The 19,478-nt window shown below is 43.8% G+C and overlaps 1 protein-coding gene across 1 annotated transcript; it reads right to left on the reverse strand.

Moving 5' to 3' along the window:
* Positions 1-1,113: 1,113 nt before the first annotated feature.
* Positions 1,114-19,357, reverse strand: SPATA45 (spermatogenesis associated 45). The gene is made up of 3 exons (XM_033197370.1): positions 19,101-19,357; positions 7,196-7,510; positions 1,114-1,238 (listed from the first exon to the last, which is right to left on the reverse strand). The coding sequence occupies exons 2-3, from the start codon at positions 7,470-7,472 to the stop codon at positions 1,219-1,221; spliced, it is 297 nt and encodes a 98-aa protein (XP_033053261.1). The 5' UTR covers positions 7,473-7,510; positions 19,101-19,357; the 3' UTR covers positions 1,114-1,218.
* Positions 19,358-19,478: the final 121 nt, after the last annotated feature.

Genomic DNA, 19,478 nt, shown 5'->3' on the forward strand with positions numbered 1-19,478 from the left:
CAAGTTAAGATTTGAAGAGGCTTATGCCTGTAATCCCAGCACTTGGTGGGGCTGAGACAGGCAGATCACCCGAGGTCAGGAGTTTGAGACCAGCCTGGGCAACATGGTGAAACCCCATCTCTACTAAAAATATAAAAAGTTAACCTGGCATGGTGGCACACACCTGTAGTTCCAGCTACTCAGGAGGCTGAGATGAGAATTGCTTGAACCTGGGAGACAGAGGTTGCAGCGAGCCAAGATCACACTACTGCACCCCAGCCTGGGCAACAGAGTGAGACTCCGTCTAAAAAAAAAAAAAAAAAGATTTGAAAAGACTGTGATCCAAGGAGCAATGAAACAGATGTGATAATAGCCAAACAGGATGCGGCCATGAGATAATTCTAACCGTCACCACTGTGGGGATGGACAATGTAATGTAACGGAAAGCCCTGTCTCTAGGCACCTTATATTAGCCTCTCAAATATCTCCTTATTCAAATCATCAAAACTATAACTTTAACAGAGGAAGTTAATCTATCATTTAGAAGCAAGTGTTAACATTTTAGCCTTCAACCTGATCAGTGGGGTTGGTCAATATATTCCACTGAGTTATAGAAACAAATATAAACTATTATTTAAACATTTTAGATTACTAAGGAGAAGATCGCCCAGGCGTGGTGGCTCACGCCTGTAATCCCAGCACTTTGGGATGCCAAGGCAAGTGGATCACCTGAGGTCAGGAGTTCAAGACCAGCCTGACCAACATGGTGAAATGCCATCTCTACTAAAAATACAGAAGTTAGCTGGGCGTGGTGGCATGAGCCTGTAGTCCCAGCTTCTCAGGAGGCTGAGACAGGAGAATCGCTTAAACCCAGGAGGCGGAGGTTGCAGTGAGCCGAGATCGTGCCACTGCATTCCAGTCTGGGGAACAGAGCGAGACTCCGTCTCAAAAAAAAAGGGGGGGAGGGGAGGGGGAAATCACTGTAAAGTAAACTCTTAGGTATTCATCTTTGAAAGTATCTAAAAAACTCAAATCCTCTCTTCAAATCATCTAAGTCTAAATGACAGAATGGAATGAATAAAGATGTAATATGTTTTATGTGACTTAATGTTTTTTGAGGGATCTAGTGAATACTTTTGTTTAATTTTGTTTATAATTAATAATTTGTAAATAATTTAGACACTGAAGAAGAATCAAAGAGAATGTATTTCTGTGTGTCTTTGTCTCTGGAGATGCACTTTATCCAAATATGGCATTATCTGAAAAATAAAAAATAAAAAGTATTTGTTATATAACTTATAATACATTTCATGGTTTTTAAAATAACCCTGGAGGGCAGAGTATTGTGTTTCAGATACAGGAACTACGGTTTAGAAACACCGAATGGGCCGGGCGTGGTGGCTCACACCTGTAATCCCAGCACTCTGGGAGGCCGAGGCAGGTGGATCACCTGAGGTCAGGAATTCGAGGCCATCCTGGCCAACATGGTGAAACCCCATCTCTACTAAAAAAATACAAAAATTAGCTGGGCGTGGTGGCGCACACGTGTAGTCCCAGCTACTCAGGAGGGCTGAAGCAGGAGAATCGGTTGAACCCGGGAGGCAGAGCTCGCAGTGAGCCGAGATCACGTCACTGCACTCCAGCCTAGGCGACAAAGCGAGACTCTGTCTCAAAAAACAAACTAACTAACAAAAAAAAATTAGCCAGGTGTGGTGGCACACACCTGTAATCCCAGCTACTCTGGAGGCTGAGGCAGGAGAATCGCTTGAACCCCGGCCAGCAGAGGTTGCAGTGAGCCAAGATCAGGCCACTGCACTATAGCTTGTGACAAAGTGACAGAGTGAGACTCAATAAATTAAAAAACAAAACAAAAAACACCAAATGGCTGGGCACAGTGGCTCATGCCTGTAATCCCAGCACTTTGGGAGGCTGAGGCAGGCAGATTGCTTGAGGTCAAGAGTTTGAGACCAACCTGGGCAACACGGCAAAACCCAGTCTCTATTTAAAAAATACAAAAGTTAGCCAGGCATGGTGGCACATGCCTATAGTCCTAGCTACTCGAGAGGCTGAGAGGTGGGAGGATCACTCGAGCCCAGGAGGTTGAGGATACAGTGAGCCATGATCACACCACTGCACTCCAGCCCCAGTGACAGAGCAAGACTCTGCCTCCTAAAAAAAAAAAAAAAAAAGTCAAATTACTAAAAGCATGATACTATGCTTTTAGTATAGTATCTTTATTTCATTGGGTAGACCCAGATAAACAAGTTTAAAAATAGTAAATGTCAGCCGGGTACAGTGGCTCACGCCTGTAATCCCAGCACTTGAACAGAGGCAAATGACAGAGGCAAAACTTGAACCCAGGTGTTTTTAATTCTATGTATTTAAATAAACTGCCCCTCTTTGGGGCTCCACATCTCCAAGTGGAAGATTGAAAAGAGAGCCTGGAAATCTCTAGAAGAACTTCTTTCCTAGTCTTCACGCCATTATTAATAGAAGCAAAGAGGAGCGCCCAGAACTCCAAATACTCTAGGCAAAATCTGTAACATTCCTTCCCCTCAACACACAAGCCTCCCCACCAAGTTAGACCACTGCTAGGTTCGACCATCAGGACTAATCTCATTTTGTCCCTTGTCCCTGTTTACACTGGACTCCTCAAGGACCCCAGGAGTCCTGGGTCATCCCTCATGCCCTGGATAGTAATAGTAAGTTCTATGGGCAGCAATACACCCTCCATCCAACACTTCCTATCCCCCACCCTGCTGTTTTCTGTTTCCCCATAGCTCTTACCCATGTATCACTATCTGATCTGACATTTACTTTTTTTTTTTTGAGACGGAGTTTTGATCTTGTTGCCCAGGCTGTAGTGCAGTGGTGCAATCTCTGCTCACTGCAACCACCTCCTCCCGAGTTCAAGCGATTCTCCTGCCTCAGCCTCCAGAGTAGCTGGGATTACAGGCATGCACCACCATGCCCGGCTAATTTTTGTGGGATTTCATCATGTTTGTCAGGCTGGTCTTGAACTCCTGACCTCAGATGATCCACCCGCCTTTTCCTCCCAAAGTGCTGGGATTACAGGCGTGAGCCACTGTACCCGGCTGACATTTACTATTTTTTAACTTGTTTATCCGGCTCTACCCAATTAAATGTAAGTTTATTTTTAAGAAATAGAGATGGGGCCTCTATATGTTGCCCACACTGGTCTCAAACTCCTGGGCTCAAGGGATCCTCCTGCCTCAGCCTACCAAAGTGTTAGGATTTCAGGCGTGAGCCAGCACACCAAAACCTAAGCTTTCCGAGGTAAAATTTTATTCATCACTGTATTGACAAGCACGTAGAAGAGTGCCTGACATAAAGTAAGCACTCACATGTATTTGTTGAAAGAATAAAGAGTAAATGAGTATTTCTTCCTCTCGCACAGGTATGCAAAGGAAAAGAATATAGTGCCTTCCAATTCTTATGGAATATGTCCAGCAAAATATACTGTATTTTTTTTTTTCTTTTGAGATGGAGTCTCACTCTGTCACCCAGGCTGGAGTGCAATGACGCAATCTTACCTCATTGCAACCTCCACCTCCCGGGTTCGAGCAATTATCCTGCCTCAGCCTCCCAAGTAGCTGGGACTACAGGCATGTGCCACCATGCTTGGCTAATTTTTATATTTTTTAGTAGAGACGGGGTTTCACCATGTTGGTCAGGCTGGATAAATATACTGTATTATTATCCTCTTGCATTTCTAAAGATTATTCCACAGCAACCAACTAAGGTTGCTGCGAGAAATTCTTAAGTTTGTGAGCCACTGCCCAAGGACATAGCTATTGGTCTCGAGAGGAATGAGGTAAGTTCTACCACTACTTCTGGGAAAGTATATTCCATGTCCCAACATTTATTCAATCAGCCAGGAAACGTTTCCTGAGTTCCTAATTTGTGCCAGATACTGTTCTAGGGACTGAGGATAAAGTAGTGAAAAAAGCAGATACCATCCCTGCCTTCAAGGAGCTTAGCCTTCATTAGGGAGTGATAAAACACTGTGGTGCCGGGCGCGGTGGCTCAAGCCTGTAATCCCAGCACTTTGGGAGGCTGAGACGGGCGGATCACAAGGTCAGAAGATCGAGACCATCCTGGCAAACACAGTGAAACCCCGTCTCTACTAAAAATACAAAAAACTAGCCAGGCGAGGTGGCGGGCGCCTGTAGTCCCAGCTACTTGGGAGGCTGAGGCAGGAGAATGGTGGGAACCCGGGAGGCGGAGCTTGCAGTGAGCTGAGATCCGGCCACTGCACTCCAGCCTGGGAGACAGAGCAAGACTCCGCCTCAAAAAAAAAAAAAAAAAACACTGTGGTAAAAAAGAAAGCTGGGTAAGGGATTGTAGAGTGTTGAGGAGTACTGCTTAGATAGGGTGGTTTCTTTTGTTTATGTTTTATTTCAGTAGTTTTTGAGGTAAAGGTGGATTTTGGTTACATGGCTAAGTTCTTTAGCAGTGATTTCTGGGATTTTGGTGCACTCATCACCCGAGCAGTGTACATTGTACACAATATGTAGTCTTTTATCCCTCGCCCCTCTTTTACCTTTCTTTCCCTTGGGGTTCCTAATGTCCATTATATCATTCTTATGCCTTTGCATCCTCATGACTTAGCTCCCACTTATAAGTGAGAACAGACAATATTTGGTTTTCCATTCCTGAGTCACTTCACTTAGAATAATGGTCTTCTGGCAGGGCGCAGTGGCTCAAGCCTATAATCCCAGCACTTTGGGAGACTGAGGTGGGTGGATCATTTGAAGCCAGGAGTTGGAAACTGGCCTGGACAACATGGCAAAACCCCATCTCTACTAAACAAACAAACAAACAAAATAGCCAGGCGTGGTGGCAGGCAATCCCAGCTACTTGGGAGGCTGAAGCACTTGAACCCGGCGGGCAGAGGTTGCAGTGAGCTGAGATCACGTCATTGCACTTCAGCCTGGGCGACAGAGAGACTCAGCTTTTACAGCATTGAAGAGAGTTAGGGCCTTGCTCTGGGTTAAGCTTTGGCTTAAGGAAATATTGTGGCTGGGTTGATCTGTCCAGATCACTGAAACTTTCTCCCTATCGGCAATAAGGCTGTTTTGCTTTCTTATCATTTGTGTGTTCACTGAAGGAAAATTTTAATTTCCTTCAAGAGTTTTTCCTTTGCATTGATAATTTGGATAAATGATTGGCACAAGAGTCCTGGCTTTTGGCCTATCTTGGCTTTTGCCATGCCTTCCTCACTAAGCTTAACCATTTCTAGCTTTTGATTTAAAGTGAGATGTAATACTTCCTCCTTTCATCTCAGGTGATCTGCCCACCTCAGCCTCCCAAAATGCTAGGATTATAGGCATGAGCCACCATGCCCAGCCCTAGAGTTATTTTTGAATAAAACGAACACATGACTCTTACAGATGAACTCTAAACACAGTGGAGAATTTCAGCTTTCTACACCACACTGTATCACATGCTATTCCACTTCCTGAGAGCACTGGGCAAGGGTAAAGTCACAGCCACATCAAATAAGTGAAATCTCAAATGTGGTGATTCTTTTGTTTCTGATCTAAATTAGTAACTTGTTGGTTGTATTAGATATGGTTACACATCCCCTTCTCTTTTTTTCAAATAAATGAAAAAATGCTATCTCAGCTGCCTGCCTAGACTAAGAAACAAGTATTCACAATGAAGGTATTTATCAGCTCCCTTTCTTCCTTCTATAAAATAATACCACCACCATCACCACCATGCCATCCCCTGCCCCCAACAACCTTCCTCCATGGTTTTTTTTTTTTTTTTTTTTTTATAAGGAGTCTTAGTTTGTTGTCCAGGCTGGAGTACACTGGAATGATCTTGGCTCACTGCAACCTTCACCTCCAGTATTCAAGCAATTCTCCTGCCTCAGCCTCCCAAGTAGCTGGGACTAAAGGTGCCTGCTGCCATGCCCAGCTAAGTTTTGCATTTTTAGTAGAGACGGGGTTTCACCATGTTGGCCAGGCTGGTCTCAAACTCCTGACCTGAGGTGATTCGCCTGCCTCGGCCTCCCCAAGTGCTGGGATTAGAGGCGTGAGCCACTGTGCCCAGCCCCTCCACATTTTATTAGGGCTTTTTGTATGATGTTTATTATAAAAAGGATCTCCACTGCACCTCAGTTTTGCACATGAAATGTTTGTAAAGGCCAGAAAAATTGATGAGATAGCAGGTTTCTGAAGTTTTTGTGGTCTATTGTAATTACTGTAACAACTCTTATCAAAATGTGGTTCTCAGGCCATCGGCATCAGCATCACCTTAGTCTGCTGAGAATGCAGATTTCCAGGCATCTCCCTAGAGCCTACTGAATGAGATGGCTTGAAGCTGGGGCCTGGGACTCTGTATGCATAAAAAAATGAGAGTCTCTGGTCTATAATACATCTTACAATCCACTAGCCTGTTTAATGACACTTTTACCTTCAAACAGATTGTCTTTATGCTATACCAGGGCAATACTCAGGTACCTCTTTAAATCCCAGAAATTATTCCTAATTCTTAGGAATACCTACAAATCCTTCCTATAAATTGGTTAAGAATCATATCATAGGCCAGGTGTGGTGGCTCACGCCTGTAATCCCAGCACTTTGAGAGGCCGAGGCGGGCGGATTACCTGAGGTCTGGAGTTCAAGCCAGCCTGACCAACATGAAGAAACCCCGTCTCTATTAAAAATATAAAAAAATCAGTCAGATGTGGTGGTGCATGCCTGTAACCCCAGCTACTTGAGAGGCTGAGGCAGGAGAATGGCTTGAACCCGGGAGATGGAGGTTGCGATAAGATGAGATCGTGCCATTGCACTCCAGCCTGGGCAGCAAGAGCAAAACTCTGTCTCAAAAAAAAAAAAAAAAAAAAAAAAAAGAGTCCTATCATAGGCTGGGTGTGGTGGCTCATGCCTGTAATCCCAGCACTTTTGGAGGCCGAGGTGGGTGGATCACCTGAGGTCAGGAGTTTGAGACCAGCCTGGCCAACAAGGTGAAACCCCGTCTCTACTAAAAAATACAAAAAAATTAGCCAGGCATGGTGACAGGCGCCTGTATTCCCAGCTACCATGGAGGCTGAGGCAGAAGAATCACTTGAACCCGTGAGGTGGAGTTTGCAGTGAGCCGAGATGGTGCCATTGCGCTCCAGCCTGGGCGACAAGAGCAAAACTCCGTTTCAAAAAAAAAAAAAATTCCTATTATAACTTCTTACTTTTTGGTGGAAAGTGCTTTCTCTCCATGTGAGCAAGGAGACTCAGCTTGACCCAGGAGCTCCTGCCACTGTCGGGAATAGGCTCTTTGGTTGTGGTATGAGTAAAGGACTGACAGGCACCCGGGAAGTGCCTCTTTTGAACTCTCAGTAAGCTGACTTGATTGCTTCGTTCCACCAAGCAGTTGGATTCACGCTTTTTGTTTATCTCCTCCAGGAGATGTTGTTTGCTTACTCCATGTTTTTTAATTATTTCAGTGGCTCTGTTTATAGATGCCATTATGCTCACAAACCAATTGTCAAGCGATTCTTGCTGTCCTACAAACAAAAGAAAAAATACTTTTGATTGTCTTTTTGACTCAGAAGCCAGTATTCACAATCACATTGACCAGTTTCTCTTTTTTCCTTCTATACAATAACACCACCACCACCACCAAGCCCCCCACCCCACACTTCACTTTTTTATGTACTTATTTTTTTAGACAGGGTCTTGCTCTGTCTCCCAGGCTGGCACGCAGTGGCATGATCTCAGCTCACTGCAACTTCTACCTTCCAGATTCAAGTGATTCTTGTGCCTCAGCCTCCTAAGTAGCTGGAATTACAGGCGTGCACAACCATGCCTGGCTAATTTTTCTGTTTTCAGTAGGGATGGGGTTTCACCATGTTGGCCAGGCTGGTCTCGAACTCCTGGTCTCAGGTGATTCGCCTACCTCAGTTTCCCAAAGTGCTGGGATTACAGCCACCATGCCCGGTCAGCACACCTCACTTTTTTTTTTTTGGAGACGGAGTCTCACTCTGTCGCCCAGGCTGGAGTGCAGTGGGTTAATCTCAGCTCACTGCAATCTCCGCCTCCTGGGTTCAAGCAATTCTCCTGCCTCAGCTTCCTAAGTAGCTGGGATTACAGGCATGCACCACCACGCCCAGCTACTTTTTTTTTGTATTTTTAGTAAAGACGGGGTTTCACCATATCGGCCAGGTTGGTCTCGAACTCCTGAACTTGTGATCCACCTGCCTCGGCCTCCCAAAGTGCTGGGATTACAGGCATAAGCCACTGCACCCGGCCACACCTCACTTTTTATTATTGTTTCTTAAGGGTTTAATTTTTTGTATTTTAGGTTTTCTTCAGGGGAAACAAAGATTAAAAAGATATGGTAAGAGGATATATTATTGTTTTTGTAAATTATACTATGCATTGTTCTTTGCTTTTAGAAGCATTTATTATTTCTTCTGATTATAAAAATAATACATGTTTATTACATATAATAATAATGTAATAGATAAAAAATACATGTTTAATACATGATTATAAAAAATAATACATATTCATGGTAGATAATTAGAAAATACAGAAAAACATAAAGTAGAAAAGTTAAAATTACTCTTTTTCCAGAGACATCCATTAATATTTTGGGTATTACTTTCCCAATAAGTATCCAAAGGGATTTTATTTTTAAAAAGTGGTGGCCAGGCACTGTGGCTCATGCCTATAATCCCAGCATGTTGGGAGGCCGAGGCGGACAGATGACGAGGTCAGGAGTTCAAGACCAGCCTGGCCAACATAGTGAAACCCCGTCTATACTGAAAATACAAAAAATTAGCCGGGCATGGTGGCAGGCACCTGTAATCCCAGCTACTCGGGAGGCTAAGGCATGACAATCGCTTGAACTCAGGAGGCAGAGGTTGCAGTGAGCCGAGATCATGCCATTGCACTCCAGCTGGTGTGACAGTGTGAGACTCCGTCTCAAAAAAAAAAAAAAGTGGCCGGGCGCGGTGGCTCACGCCTGTAATCCCAGCACTTTGGGAGGCCGAGGCGGGCGGATCACAAGGTCAGGAGATCGAGACCACAGTGAAACCCTGTCTCTACTAAAAATACAAAAAAAAAAAAAATTAGCTGGGCGCAGTGGTGGGCGCCTGTAGTCCCAGCTACTAGGGAAGCTGAGGCAGGAGAATGGTGTGAACCCAGGAGGCGGAGCTTGCAGTGAGCCAAGATCGCGCCACTGCACTCTAGCCTGGGCAACAGAGCGAGACTCCGTCTCAAAAAAAAAAAAAAAAAAAAAGTGACCAGGCACAGTAGCTCACGCCTATAATCCCAACACTTTGGAAGGCCGAGGTGGGAAGATCACTTAAGCCTGGGAGGTGAAGGTTGCAGTGAGCTGAGATTGTGCCATTGCACTCCAGCCTGGGTGACAGAGCAAGATTTGGAAAGAGAGAGAAATATTCAGAACTGACAAATGATATAGTTAACAGTCTCAAGAAGCTCAAACAATAGCAGTCAGGATTTTTAAAAAGCCCACGCTGAGATTACAGTGAATTTAAAAAGAAAAGAAAATCTTAAAAGCAACCAAGAATAAAAGAAGGGGCAATTGAACCAACAGCTGACTCCTCAACAAGCAAAAATATAAGCCAGAAGACGAAGAAATGGGGCCAGGTGTGGTGGCTCACACCTGTAATCCCAGCACTTTGGGAGGTCGACGTGGGTGGGTCACCTGAGGTCAGGAGTTCGAGACCAACCTGGCCAACATGGTGAAACCCTGTGTCTACTAAAAATACAAAAAAATTAGCTGAGCATGGTGGTATGCACTTGTAATCCCAGCTACTCAGGAGGCGGAGGCAGGAGAATTGTTTGAACCCGGGAGGCAGAGGTTGTAGTGAGTTAATATCATGCTACTGCACTTCAGCTTGGGCAGCTGAGCAGGACTCTGTCTCAAAAAAAAAAAAAAAAATTACATTCATTATCATCAGTCACTAGGAAAGTGTAAATCAATACTACAATGAGATATCACTATATACCACTAGAATGACTGAAATGAAAAAGATTGACCAAACCATGTGTTAGCAAAGATATGGATGACCTGGAATTCTCATATGCTGCTAGTGAGAATGTAAAATGGAACAATGTCTTTGGAAAATAATCATGCAGCTTCTGAAAAAGTTAAATATACTCCTATTATTTGATCCATTCCTAGGTATTTACCCTAGAGCAATGAAATTCTCCACACACATGCATAAAGAAATGTATCAGTACATATGAAAACTAACACATTAATTTCATCACAGCTTCCTAAAAAACTTTTTTTTTTTTTTTACACAGCTTTATTTTTATTTATTTTTGAGACAGGGTCTCTTTCTGTCACCCAGGCTAGAATGAAGTGGTGTGACCATGGCTCACTGTATCCTCAACCTCCCAGGCTCAAGTCGTCTTCCCACCTCAGCCTCCCAAGTAGCTGGGATACAGGCGCAGGCCACCACACCTGGCTATTTTTGTTTTTATTTTTCATAGAGATGAGGTCTCATTATGTTCCAAAGGCTGGTCTTGAATTCCTGGGCTCAAGGGATCCTCATGCCTTGGCCTCCCAGAGTACTGAGATTACAGGTGTGAGCAGAGCCACCAGGCCCAGCCCAAAGCTTTATTTTCATGAGCCAAAAAGTTCTAACAATCCAAATGTCCATCAACAGCAGAACAAATAAATTGTGGTATATGTACACAATGGACACTGAGTTATAAAATATATTTTTATATATATAGTATGTATATAATATATTCCTTTTATCTGAGATGCTAATTCATCAATATTTATATTTTGAGTTGTGTTCATATATTGTTGATAAACACAATATTATGGCTGAATCTCTAAATAACTAGGCTGAGTTAAAAAAAAAAAAGCCAGACAAATCAGAATGTATAGTGTATGATTTCATGCATATAAACTCTAGGAAATATTAGGCTAGGCATGGTGGCTCACACCTGTAATCCCAGCACTTTGGAAAGCTGAGGAAGGAGGACTGCTTGAGCTCAGGAGTTCAAGACCAGACTAAGCAACACAATAAGACCTCGTCTCTACAAAAAATTCAAGAACTTAACTACGTGTGGTGGCACCTGCCTGTAATCCTAGCTATTCAGGAGGGGGTACAAGCAACAAACAAACAAACAAAATTAATTTTAATTTTAAATTCTTTTGTTTTTATTTTGTGTTGTTTTTTTGAGACAGAGTCTTGCTCTGCCGCCCAGGCTGGAGTGCAGGCTCAAGCGATTCTCATGCCTCAGCCTCCCAAAGTAGCTGGGATTACAGAGGTGCGCCACTATGCCCAACTAATTATTGTACAGGCGTGAGCCACCGCGCTCGCCTGTTTTTGTTTTGTTTTGTTTTGTTTGAGACAGAGTCTCACTCTATCACCCAGGCTGGAGTGCAGTGGTGCAATTTTGGCTCACGCAGGCTCCGCCTCCCGGGTTCATGTCATTCTCCTGCCTCAGCCTCCCGAATAGCTGGGACTACAGGCGCCAGCCACCACGCCCGGCTAATTTTTTGTATTTTGAGTAGAGAGGGGGTTTTACCATGTTAGCCAGGATGGTCTCGATCTCCTGACCTCGTGATCCGCCCGCCTTGACCTCCCAAAGTGCTGGGATTACAGGCATGAGCCACGGTGCCAGCCCTGCGCTCGCCTTTCAAATTCTTTATTTTATTTTTTTTATTTTTTTGAGACAGAATCTCGCTCTGTTTCCAGGATGGAGTCCAGTGGAGTGATATCGCCTCACTGCAAGCCCCTACTCCCTGGTTCATGTGATTCTCCTGCCTCAGCCTCCCCAGTAGCTGGGATTACAGGCATGCACCACCACACCCAGCTAATGTTTGTAAGTCCTTTTAAATTCTTTTGGAGTGGGAGACACCATCTTTCTTTTTTCTTTTTGAGATGGGGGCCTCATTCTGTCGCCCAGGCTGGAATCCAGTGGCATGATCTTGGCTCACTGCAACCTCTGCCTCCTGGGCTCAAGTGATCCTCCATCTTCAGCCTCCTGAGGGGCTGGGACTACCACAGGCGTGCACCGCCATGCCCAGCTAATTTTTTTGTACTTTTGGTAGAGACAGGGTTTCACCACGTTGCCCAGGCTGGGCTGAAACTCCTAAGCTCAAGCGATCTACCCACCTCAGCTTTTCAAAGTGCTGGGATTACGGGTATGAGCCACTGTGCCTGACATTAATTATTCTTTTTATTGCTAGACTTTAGGTTGTTTTCAGTTTATTTTTATAATAACGCTTTGAAACACATTGAAGTGACAGAAATCACACAAACACACATTGTTTTAGGAAAGCTACCAGAGCCATCAATTTTTCCTTCCTAAATAAGCAAAGAAGAGAGGTACCTTTTTTTTTTTTTTCTTTTGAGAAGGAGTCTTGCTCTGTCGCCCAGGCTGGGCATCACTCCATCTCAAAAAAATAAAATAAAATAATAAAATATAAAAAGGTCAGTTTGTCAATTGCCTGTTTTTGTTTGTTAGTTTTGAAATGGAGTCTCACTCTGTCACCCAGGCTGGAGTGCAATGGCGCAATCTTGGCTCACTGCAACCTCTGCCTCCTGGTTCAAGTGATTTTCGTGCTTCAGCCTCCTGAGTAGCTGGGACTACAGGTGTGCACCACCATGCCCAGCTAATTTTTTGTATTTTTAGTAGAGAGGGGGTTTCACCATGTTGGCCAGGCTGGTTTTGAACTCCTGACCTCAAGTGATCTGCCTGCCTTGACCTCCCAAAGTGCTGGGATTACAGGCGTAAGCCATCACCCCTGGCTTGAGTTAATTTATATTTTGTTAAAAGTCAATTTTAGGCCGGGTGCAGTGGCTCATGCCTGTAATCCCAGCACTTTGGGAGGCCAAGGTCAGGGGTTTGAGATCAGCCTGGCCAACATGGTGAAACCCGGTCTCTATCAAAAATACAAAAATTAGCCAGGTGTGGTGGCAGGCACCTGTAATCCCAGCTACTCAGGAGGCTGAAGCAGGAGAATCACTTGAACCCAGGAGGCAAGAGGTTGCAGTGAGCTGAGATTGCGCCATTGCACTCCAGCCTGGGGAACAAGAGTGAGACTTGGTTTCAAAAATAAAATAAAATAAAAGCCCATTTTATAGGTGAACTGCAAATAAAACATCGATGCCTTAGTTAAAAGTTCACCATGGCCGGGCGCGGTGGCTCAAGCCTGTAATCCCAGCACTTTGGGAGGCCGAGACGGGCGGATCACGAGGTCAGGAGATCGAGACCATCCTGGCTAACATGGTGAAACCCTGTCTCTACTAAAAAAAAAATACAAAAAAAACTAGCCGGGCGAGGTGGTGGGCGCCTGTAGTCCCAGCTACTCGGGAGGCTGAGGCAGAAGAATGGTGTAAACCTGGGAGGCGGAGCTTGCAGTGAGCTGAGATCCAGCCACTGCACTCCAGCCCGGGAGACAGAGCGAGACTCTGTCTCAAAAAAAAAAAAAAAAAAGGTCACCATGAAGATTGCAAAATTCAAACTCTTATTACAAGCTGCCTGACAACTGGAGCTAAATAAAACAAAATAGACACAGTAAGAGTCTAGTGGTACAAGCATATTTTTTAAGTAAAAAAGATTTGATTAATATTTTACCTGTGCTGCCTCCTAACTGTATGATCTTGTTTAAGTTACTTACCTTCTCTGGGCCTCAGTTTCCTTATGTGTTAAATGAAAATAATATCCAGGCCAGGCATGGTGGCTCACGCCTGTAATCCCAACACTTTGGGAGGTCTAGGCAGGTGATCACCTGAAGTCGGGAGTTCGAAGCCAGACTGGCAACATGGTAAAATCCCACCTCGGCCGGGCACGGTGGCTCACGCCTGTAATCGCAGCACTTTGGGAGGCCGAGGCAGGCATACCACTAGGTCAGGAGATCGAGACCATCCTGGCTAACACGGTGAAACCCCGTCTCTACTAAAGATACCAAAAAAAAAAAATTAGCCAGGCATGGTGGTGGGCACCGGTAGTCCCAGCTACTCCAGAGGCTAAGGCAGGAGAATGGCGTGAACCCAGGAGGCAGAGTTTGCAGTGGGTTGCGATCACATCACTGCACTCCAGCCTGGGTGGCAGAGCAAGACTCCGTCTCAAAAAAAAAAAAAAAAAGCCATCTCTACTGAAAAAAAAATCACAAAATTAGCTGGTGCAGTGGCACATGCCTGTAATCCCAGCTACTCCAGAGGCTGAGGCAGGAGAATTGCTTGAACCCTGGAGGCAGAGGTTGTGGTGAGCCAAGACCATGCCATTGCACTCCAGCCTGGGCAACAAAAGCAACACTCCATCTCAAAAAAAAAAAAAAGAAAATAATATCAAACTCACAGAGTGTCATAAGGACTAAATGAGCTAATAAATATCAAGAGCTTAATACAACCAACCCTCAGTAAGTGGTAACTTTATCATATTAAATAGGCACTTTGAAAAAAGTTTTGTTCAATTCGATAAGTAAATAATTTAGCATTTTCTTTTCTCCCCAGTTTCTAATCTTGTTTACTAGCTGTGTGACTAGAATTGGCTACATAATTTGTAGGGTCCAGTGAAAATAAAATTTCTGGACCCTTTATTAACAAACAATGGAGACGTTCAAGGTAATGACAGTAAAACTTTAAGCCAATTGTGAGACCCTTCTGAGCAAAGGGCCCTATGTGCCTGTTTGGGTCTCAAGCCTGTGAAACTGGTCCTGTGTGTGACATAGGAACAGGCCAATTTCAACTGCTAATGTATTCAATTTTACAATCTCTTAAGTGGAGAAAGTAATATGTTTAATTCATGACTTTGAAAGGTCTGGTCCAAAAACCAGACAAGTCTTACAGGTTAGTTTAGGATCTGCACCTTATCAACCAAATTGTCTTGCCTATCCACCCCATAGTGCCAAACCCATATACTCTCCTATCCTCAATACCTCCCTCCACAACCCATTATTCTGTTCTAGGTAAACCTAGCTGACCCCATAAATCCTAAATCCTTTCCCCACTCCCCTTTCCATTCCTTAAAAAACAGCCCTAAAAGCTGCTCCCACACTAGCTCTCCCTAACTCATCCCAACTTTTTCATTACACACAGCCAAAGTGCAGGGCTGTGTGGTCGGACTTCTTACACAAAAGCGGGGAGCACGCCCTGTGGCCTTTCTGTCCAAACAACTAGACCTTACTGTTTTAGCCTAGTCCTCATGTCTGCATGCAGTGGCTGCTGCTGCTTTACTACTTTTAGAGGCCCTCAAAATCACAAGCTATGCTCCACTTACTCTCTACAGTTCCCATAACTTTCAAAATCTATTTTCCTCCTCACATTTGATGCATATACTTTCTGCCTCCCAGCTCCTTCAGCTATACTCACTCTTTGTTGAGTCTCCCACAGTTACCATTGTTCCTGGCCCGGACTTCAATCTGGCCTCCCACATTATTCCTGATACCACACCTGACCCCCATGACTGTATCTCTCTGATCCACCTGACATTCACTCCATTTCCCCATATTTCCTTCTTTCCTGTTCCTCACCCTGATCACACTTGGTTTATTGATGGCAGTTCCACCAGGCCTAATTGCCACTTACCAGCAAAGGCAGGCTATGCAATAGTATCTTCCACATCTGTCACTGAGGCTACTTCTCTGCCCCCCTCCACTACCTCTCAGCAAGCCAAACTCATTGCCTTAACTCGGGCCCTCACTCTTGCAAAGGGACTACACATCAATATTTATACTGACTCTAAATATGCCTTCCATATCCTGCACCACCATGCTGTGATATGGGCTGAAAGAGGTTTCCTCACTATGCAAGGGTCCTCCATCATTAATGCCTCTTTAATAAAAACTCTTCTCAAGGCTGCTTTACTTCCAAAGGAAGCTGAAGTCATTCACTGCAAGGACCATCAAAAGGCATCAGATTCCATTGCTCAGGGCAATGCTTATGCTGATAAGGTAGCTAAAGAAGCAGCTAGCATTCCAACTTCTGTCCCTCAGGGTCAGTTTTTCTTCTCATCGGTCACTCCCACCTACTCCCCCACTGAAACTTCCACCTATCAATCTCTTCCCACAAAAGACAAATGGTTCTTGGACCAAGGAAAATATCTCCTTCAAGCCTCATAGGCTCATTCTATTCTGTCATCATTTCATAACCTCTTCCATGTAGGTTACAAGCCCACTAGCCTGTCTCTTAGAATCTCTCATTTCCTTTCCATCTTGAAAATCTATCCTCAAGAAAATAATTTCTTGGTGTTCCATCTATTATTCTATTACCCCTCAGGGATTGTTCAGGCCCCCTCCCTTCCCTACACATCAAGCTCAGGGATTTGCCCCCTCTCAGGACTGGCAAATTGACTTTACTCACGTACCCCGAGTCAGGAAACTAAAATACCTCTTGGTCTAGGTAGGCACTTTTACTGGATGGTAGAGGCCTTTCCCACAGGGTCTGAGAAGGCCACCTCAGTCATTTCTTCCCTTCTGTCAGACATAATTCCTTGGTTTGGCCTTCCCACCTATATACAGGCTGACAACAGATGGCCTTTATTAGTCAAATCACCCAAGCTGTTTCTCAGGCTCTTGGTATTTAGTGGCTCCTGGTTTTACCTCAAATCGCCACCCTTAAGTCTCTCTTGAAGTGGATAGAAGATCTTCAGGGGCAAGGTACGCTCCATACTTTCACCCTGATGAAGTCCTATTCTTTACTTTTATACTCACTCTTATTCTGGTTCCCATTCTTATGCCACCCTCTACCTCTCCCCAGCTTTCTCCACCATACTATCAATCTCACTGTCTCCTAGCTGTTTCTAATCCTTCTTTAACAAACAATTGCTGGCTTTGCATTTCTCTTTCCTCCAAAATCTCTGAGGCCTCGACTTACTCACTGCTAAAAAAAGAGGAATCTGTATATTTTTTAATAGAGAGTGTTGTTTTTACCTAAATTAATCTGGCCTGGTATGTGACAACATAAAAAAAATCACGTATAGAGCCCAAAAACTTGCCAACCAAGCAAACAATTATGCTGAACCCCCTTGGGCACTCCCTAACTGGAAATCCTGGGTCCTCCCAATTCTTAGTCCTTCAATATCTATTTTTCTCCTTCTCTTATTTGAATCTTGTGTCTTCCTTCCATTTAGTTTCTCAGTTCATATAAAACCACATCCAGGCCATCACCAATCATTCTATACAACAAATACTCCTTTTAGCAAGCCCGCAATATCACCCCTTACCCCAAAATCTTTCTTTAGTTTAATCTCTCTCACTCTAGGTTCCCACACTGCCCCTTATCCCAGTTGAAACAGCCCTGAGAAACATTGCCCATTATCTTGCCATACCACCCCCAAAAATTTTTGTTGCCTCAACACTTCACCACTATTTTGTTTTGTTTTTCTTTCTTTTTTTTTTTTTTTTTTGAGACGGAGTCTCGCTCTGTCGCCCAGGCTGGAGTGCAGTGGCCGGATCTCAGCTCACTGCAAGCTCCGCCTCCCGGGTTTACACCATTCTCCTGCCTCAGCCTCCTGAGTAGCTGGGACTATAGGCGCCCGACACCGTGCCCGGCTAGTTTTTTTGTATTTTTTAGTAGAGACGGGGTTTCACCATGTAAGCCAGGATGGTCTCCATCTCCCGACGTCCTGATCCGCCGGTCTCGGCCTCCCAAAGTGCTGGGATTACAGGTGTGAGCCACCGCGCCCGGCCTTGTTTTTCTTATTAACATAGGAAGACAGGAATGTCAGGCCTCGGAGCCCAAACTAAGCCATCATATCCCCTGTGACCTGCACGTGTACATCCACATGGCCTGAAGCAACTGAAGATCCACAAAAAAGAAGTGAAAATAGCCTTAACTGATGACATTCCACCATTGTGATTTGTTCCTGCCCCATCCTGATAGGATATATTTTCCCCCGCCCTTAAAAAGGTACTTTGTAATATCCTCCCCACCCTTAAGAATGTACTCTGTCCACCTATCCTAAACCTATAAGAACTAATGAAAATCCCACCACCCTTTGCTGACTCCTTTTTCGAATTCAGCCCACCTGCACCCAGGTGAAATAAACAGCCTTGCTGCTCACACAAAGCCTGTTTGGCAGTCTCTTCACACGGATGTGCGTGACAAAAGGGGCTTTGAAGAGCTGCCCAAAATAGCTAGTTGGGAGAGCATTAGATGGAAAGGGGCTTTGAAACTGTTTTTTCTTTTCTTTTCTTTTTTCATTTTTTGAGACAAGGTCTCACTCTGTCACCCAGGCTGGAGTGCTATGAGTGACTTGATCACAGCTCACTGCAGCCTCAACCTCCTGGGCTCAGGGGATCCCCCCACCTCAGCCTTCCAAGTAGCTGGAACTACAGACACACACCACCATGCCTGGCTAATTTTTGTATTTTTTGTAGAGATGTGGTTTCACCATGTTGCCCAGGCTGGTCTTGAACTCCTGGGGTCAAGTGATCCTCCTGCCTCAGCCTCCCAAAGTGCTGGGATTACAAACGTAACTGTGCCCAGCCCAGGTTTTGAAAATAATAAACATGTATATACTGTAGACCCTCATTATTCATTGATTACATATTTGCAAATGTGGCTACTCCCTAAAACGTATTTGTTACCCCAAATAGCACTAGTAGCACTAGCCTGGGAAAAAGATCAAAAGTATGGTTTCTATTGAATCCATATTGCTTTTGTGCCATCGTAAAGTCAAACAATTGTATGTCAAACCATTGTGAGTGGGGGGCCAGCTGTATTCTTTCTAGGAGCAATGGTTCACTATTTGCTAATTTAATGTTTGTGGCAACTTTATAGACTATATGATATATATATAATATAAATGTTATGTATATTTATATGTAAATACATTATATCTATTTATATATAAATACATTATATCTATTTATATATAAATACATTATATCTATTTATATATAAATACATTATATTATATATAATGTATATATGATACATTATATATTTATATATAAATATATATATACTTATACATTACATATATTTATACATTATATATTTATATATACATGTGATGTAATTATATGCAAATATATAATATATAATTATATATTATATTATATATTTGTTATATATATAAACATATAATAATGAGAATTGACTGTATGAGAAAATACATTACTATTTCTACAGGTATATTATTATAAATTACCTTTAACATACTAACATACAGCAACCCAAAGCGTGTTTCAAGTCCACTGGTGTGGATTAGCCCACTGGGATGCTGCCTTGGTGATGGAATATTCTGATCAGTGACATTCCAAATTTGTTCTATTCATAGAAGCCTGGTTAAGAGAGATTCTGGAGTCAGAGAGATCATTTACTTACCAGCCAGGTGACCTTGGATAAATATAAATTACTTAATCCTCTTTTATTTTTAATTTGGAGACAGGGTCTTGCTGTGTCACCCAGGCTGGAGTGCAGTGGTGCAATCACTGTTTCATTATGTCAGCCAGGCTGCTCTTGAACTCCTGGGATCAAGCGATTTCTCTGCCTTGGCCTTCCAAAATGCTGGGATTACAGGTGTGCA

This window comes from Trachypithecus francoisi, unplaced genomic scaffold (genome assembly GCF_009764315.1).
Source record: "Trachypithecus francoisi isolate TF-2019V2 unplaced genomic scaffold, Tfra_2.0 Lachesis_group5, whole genome shotgun sequence".
Classification (NCBI taxonomy): Eukaryota; Metazoa; Chordata; class Mammalia; order Primates; family Cercopithecidae; genus Trachypithecus; species Trachypithecus francoisi.

What these genes read in the sequence shown, in the direction of transcription:
- SPATA45 (XM_033197370.1), bottom strand. Translation starts at nt 7,472, where the DNA reads ATGGCATCTATAAACAGAGCCACTGAAATAATTAAAAAACATGGAGTA. An exon ending in AAAGCACTTTCCACCAAAAA is followed by an intron (nt 1,239 to 7,195) that starts GTAAGAAGTTAT and finishes TTTATTTTTCAG; the next exon opens with ATAATGCCATATTTGGATAA.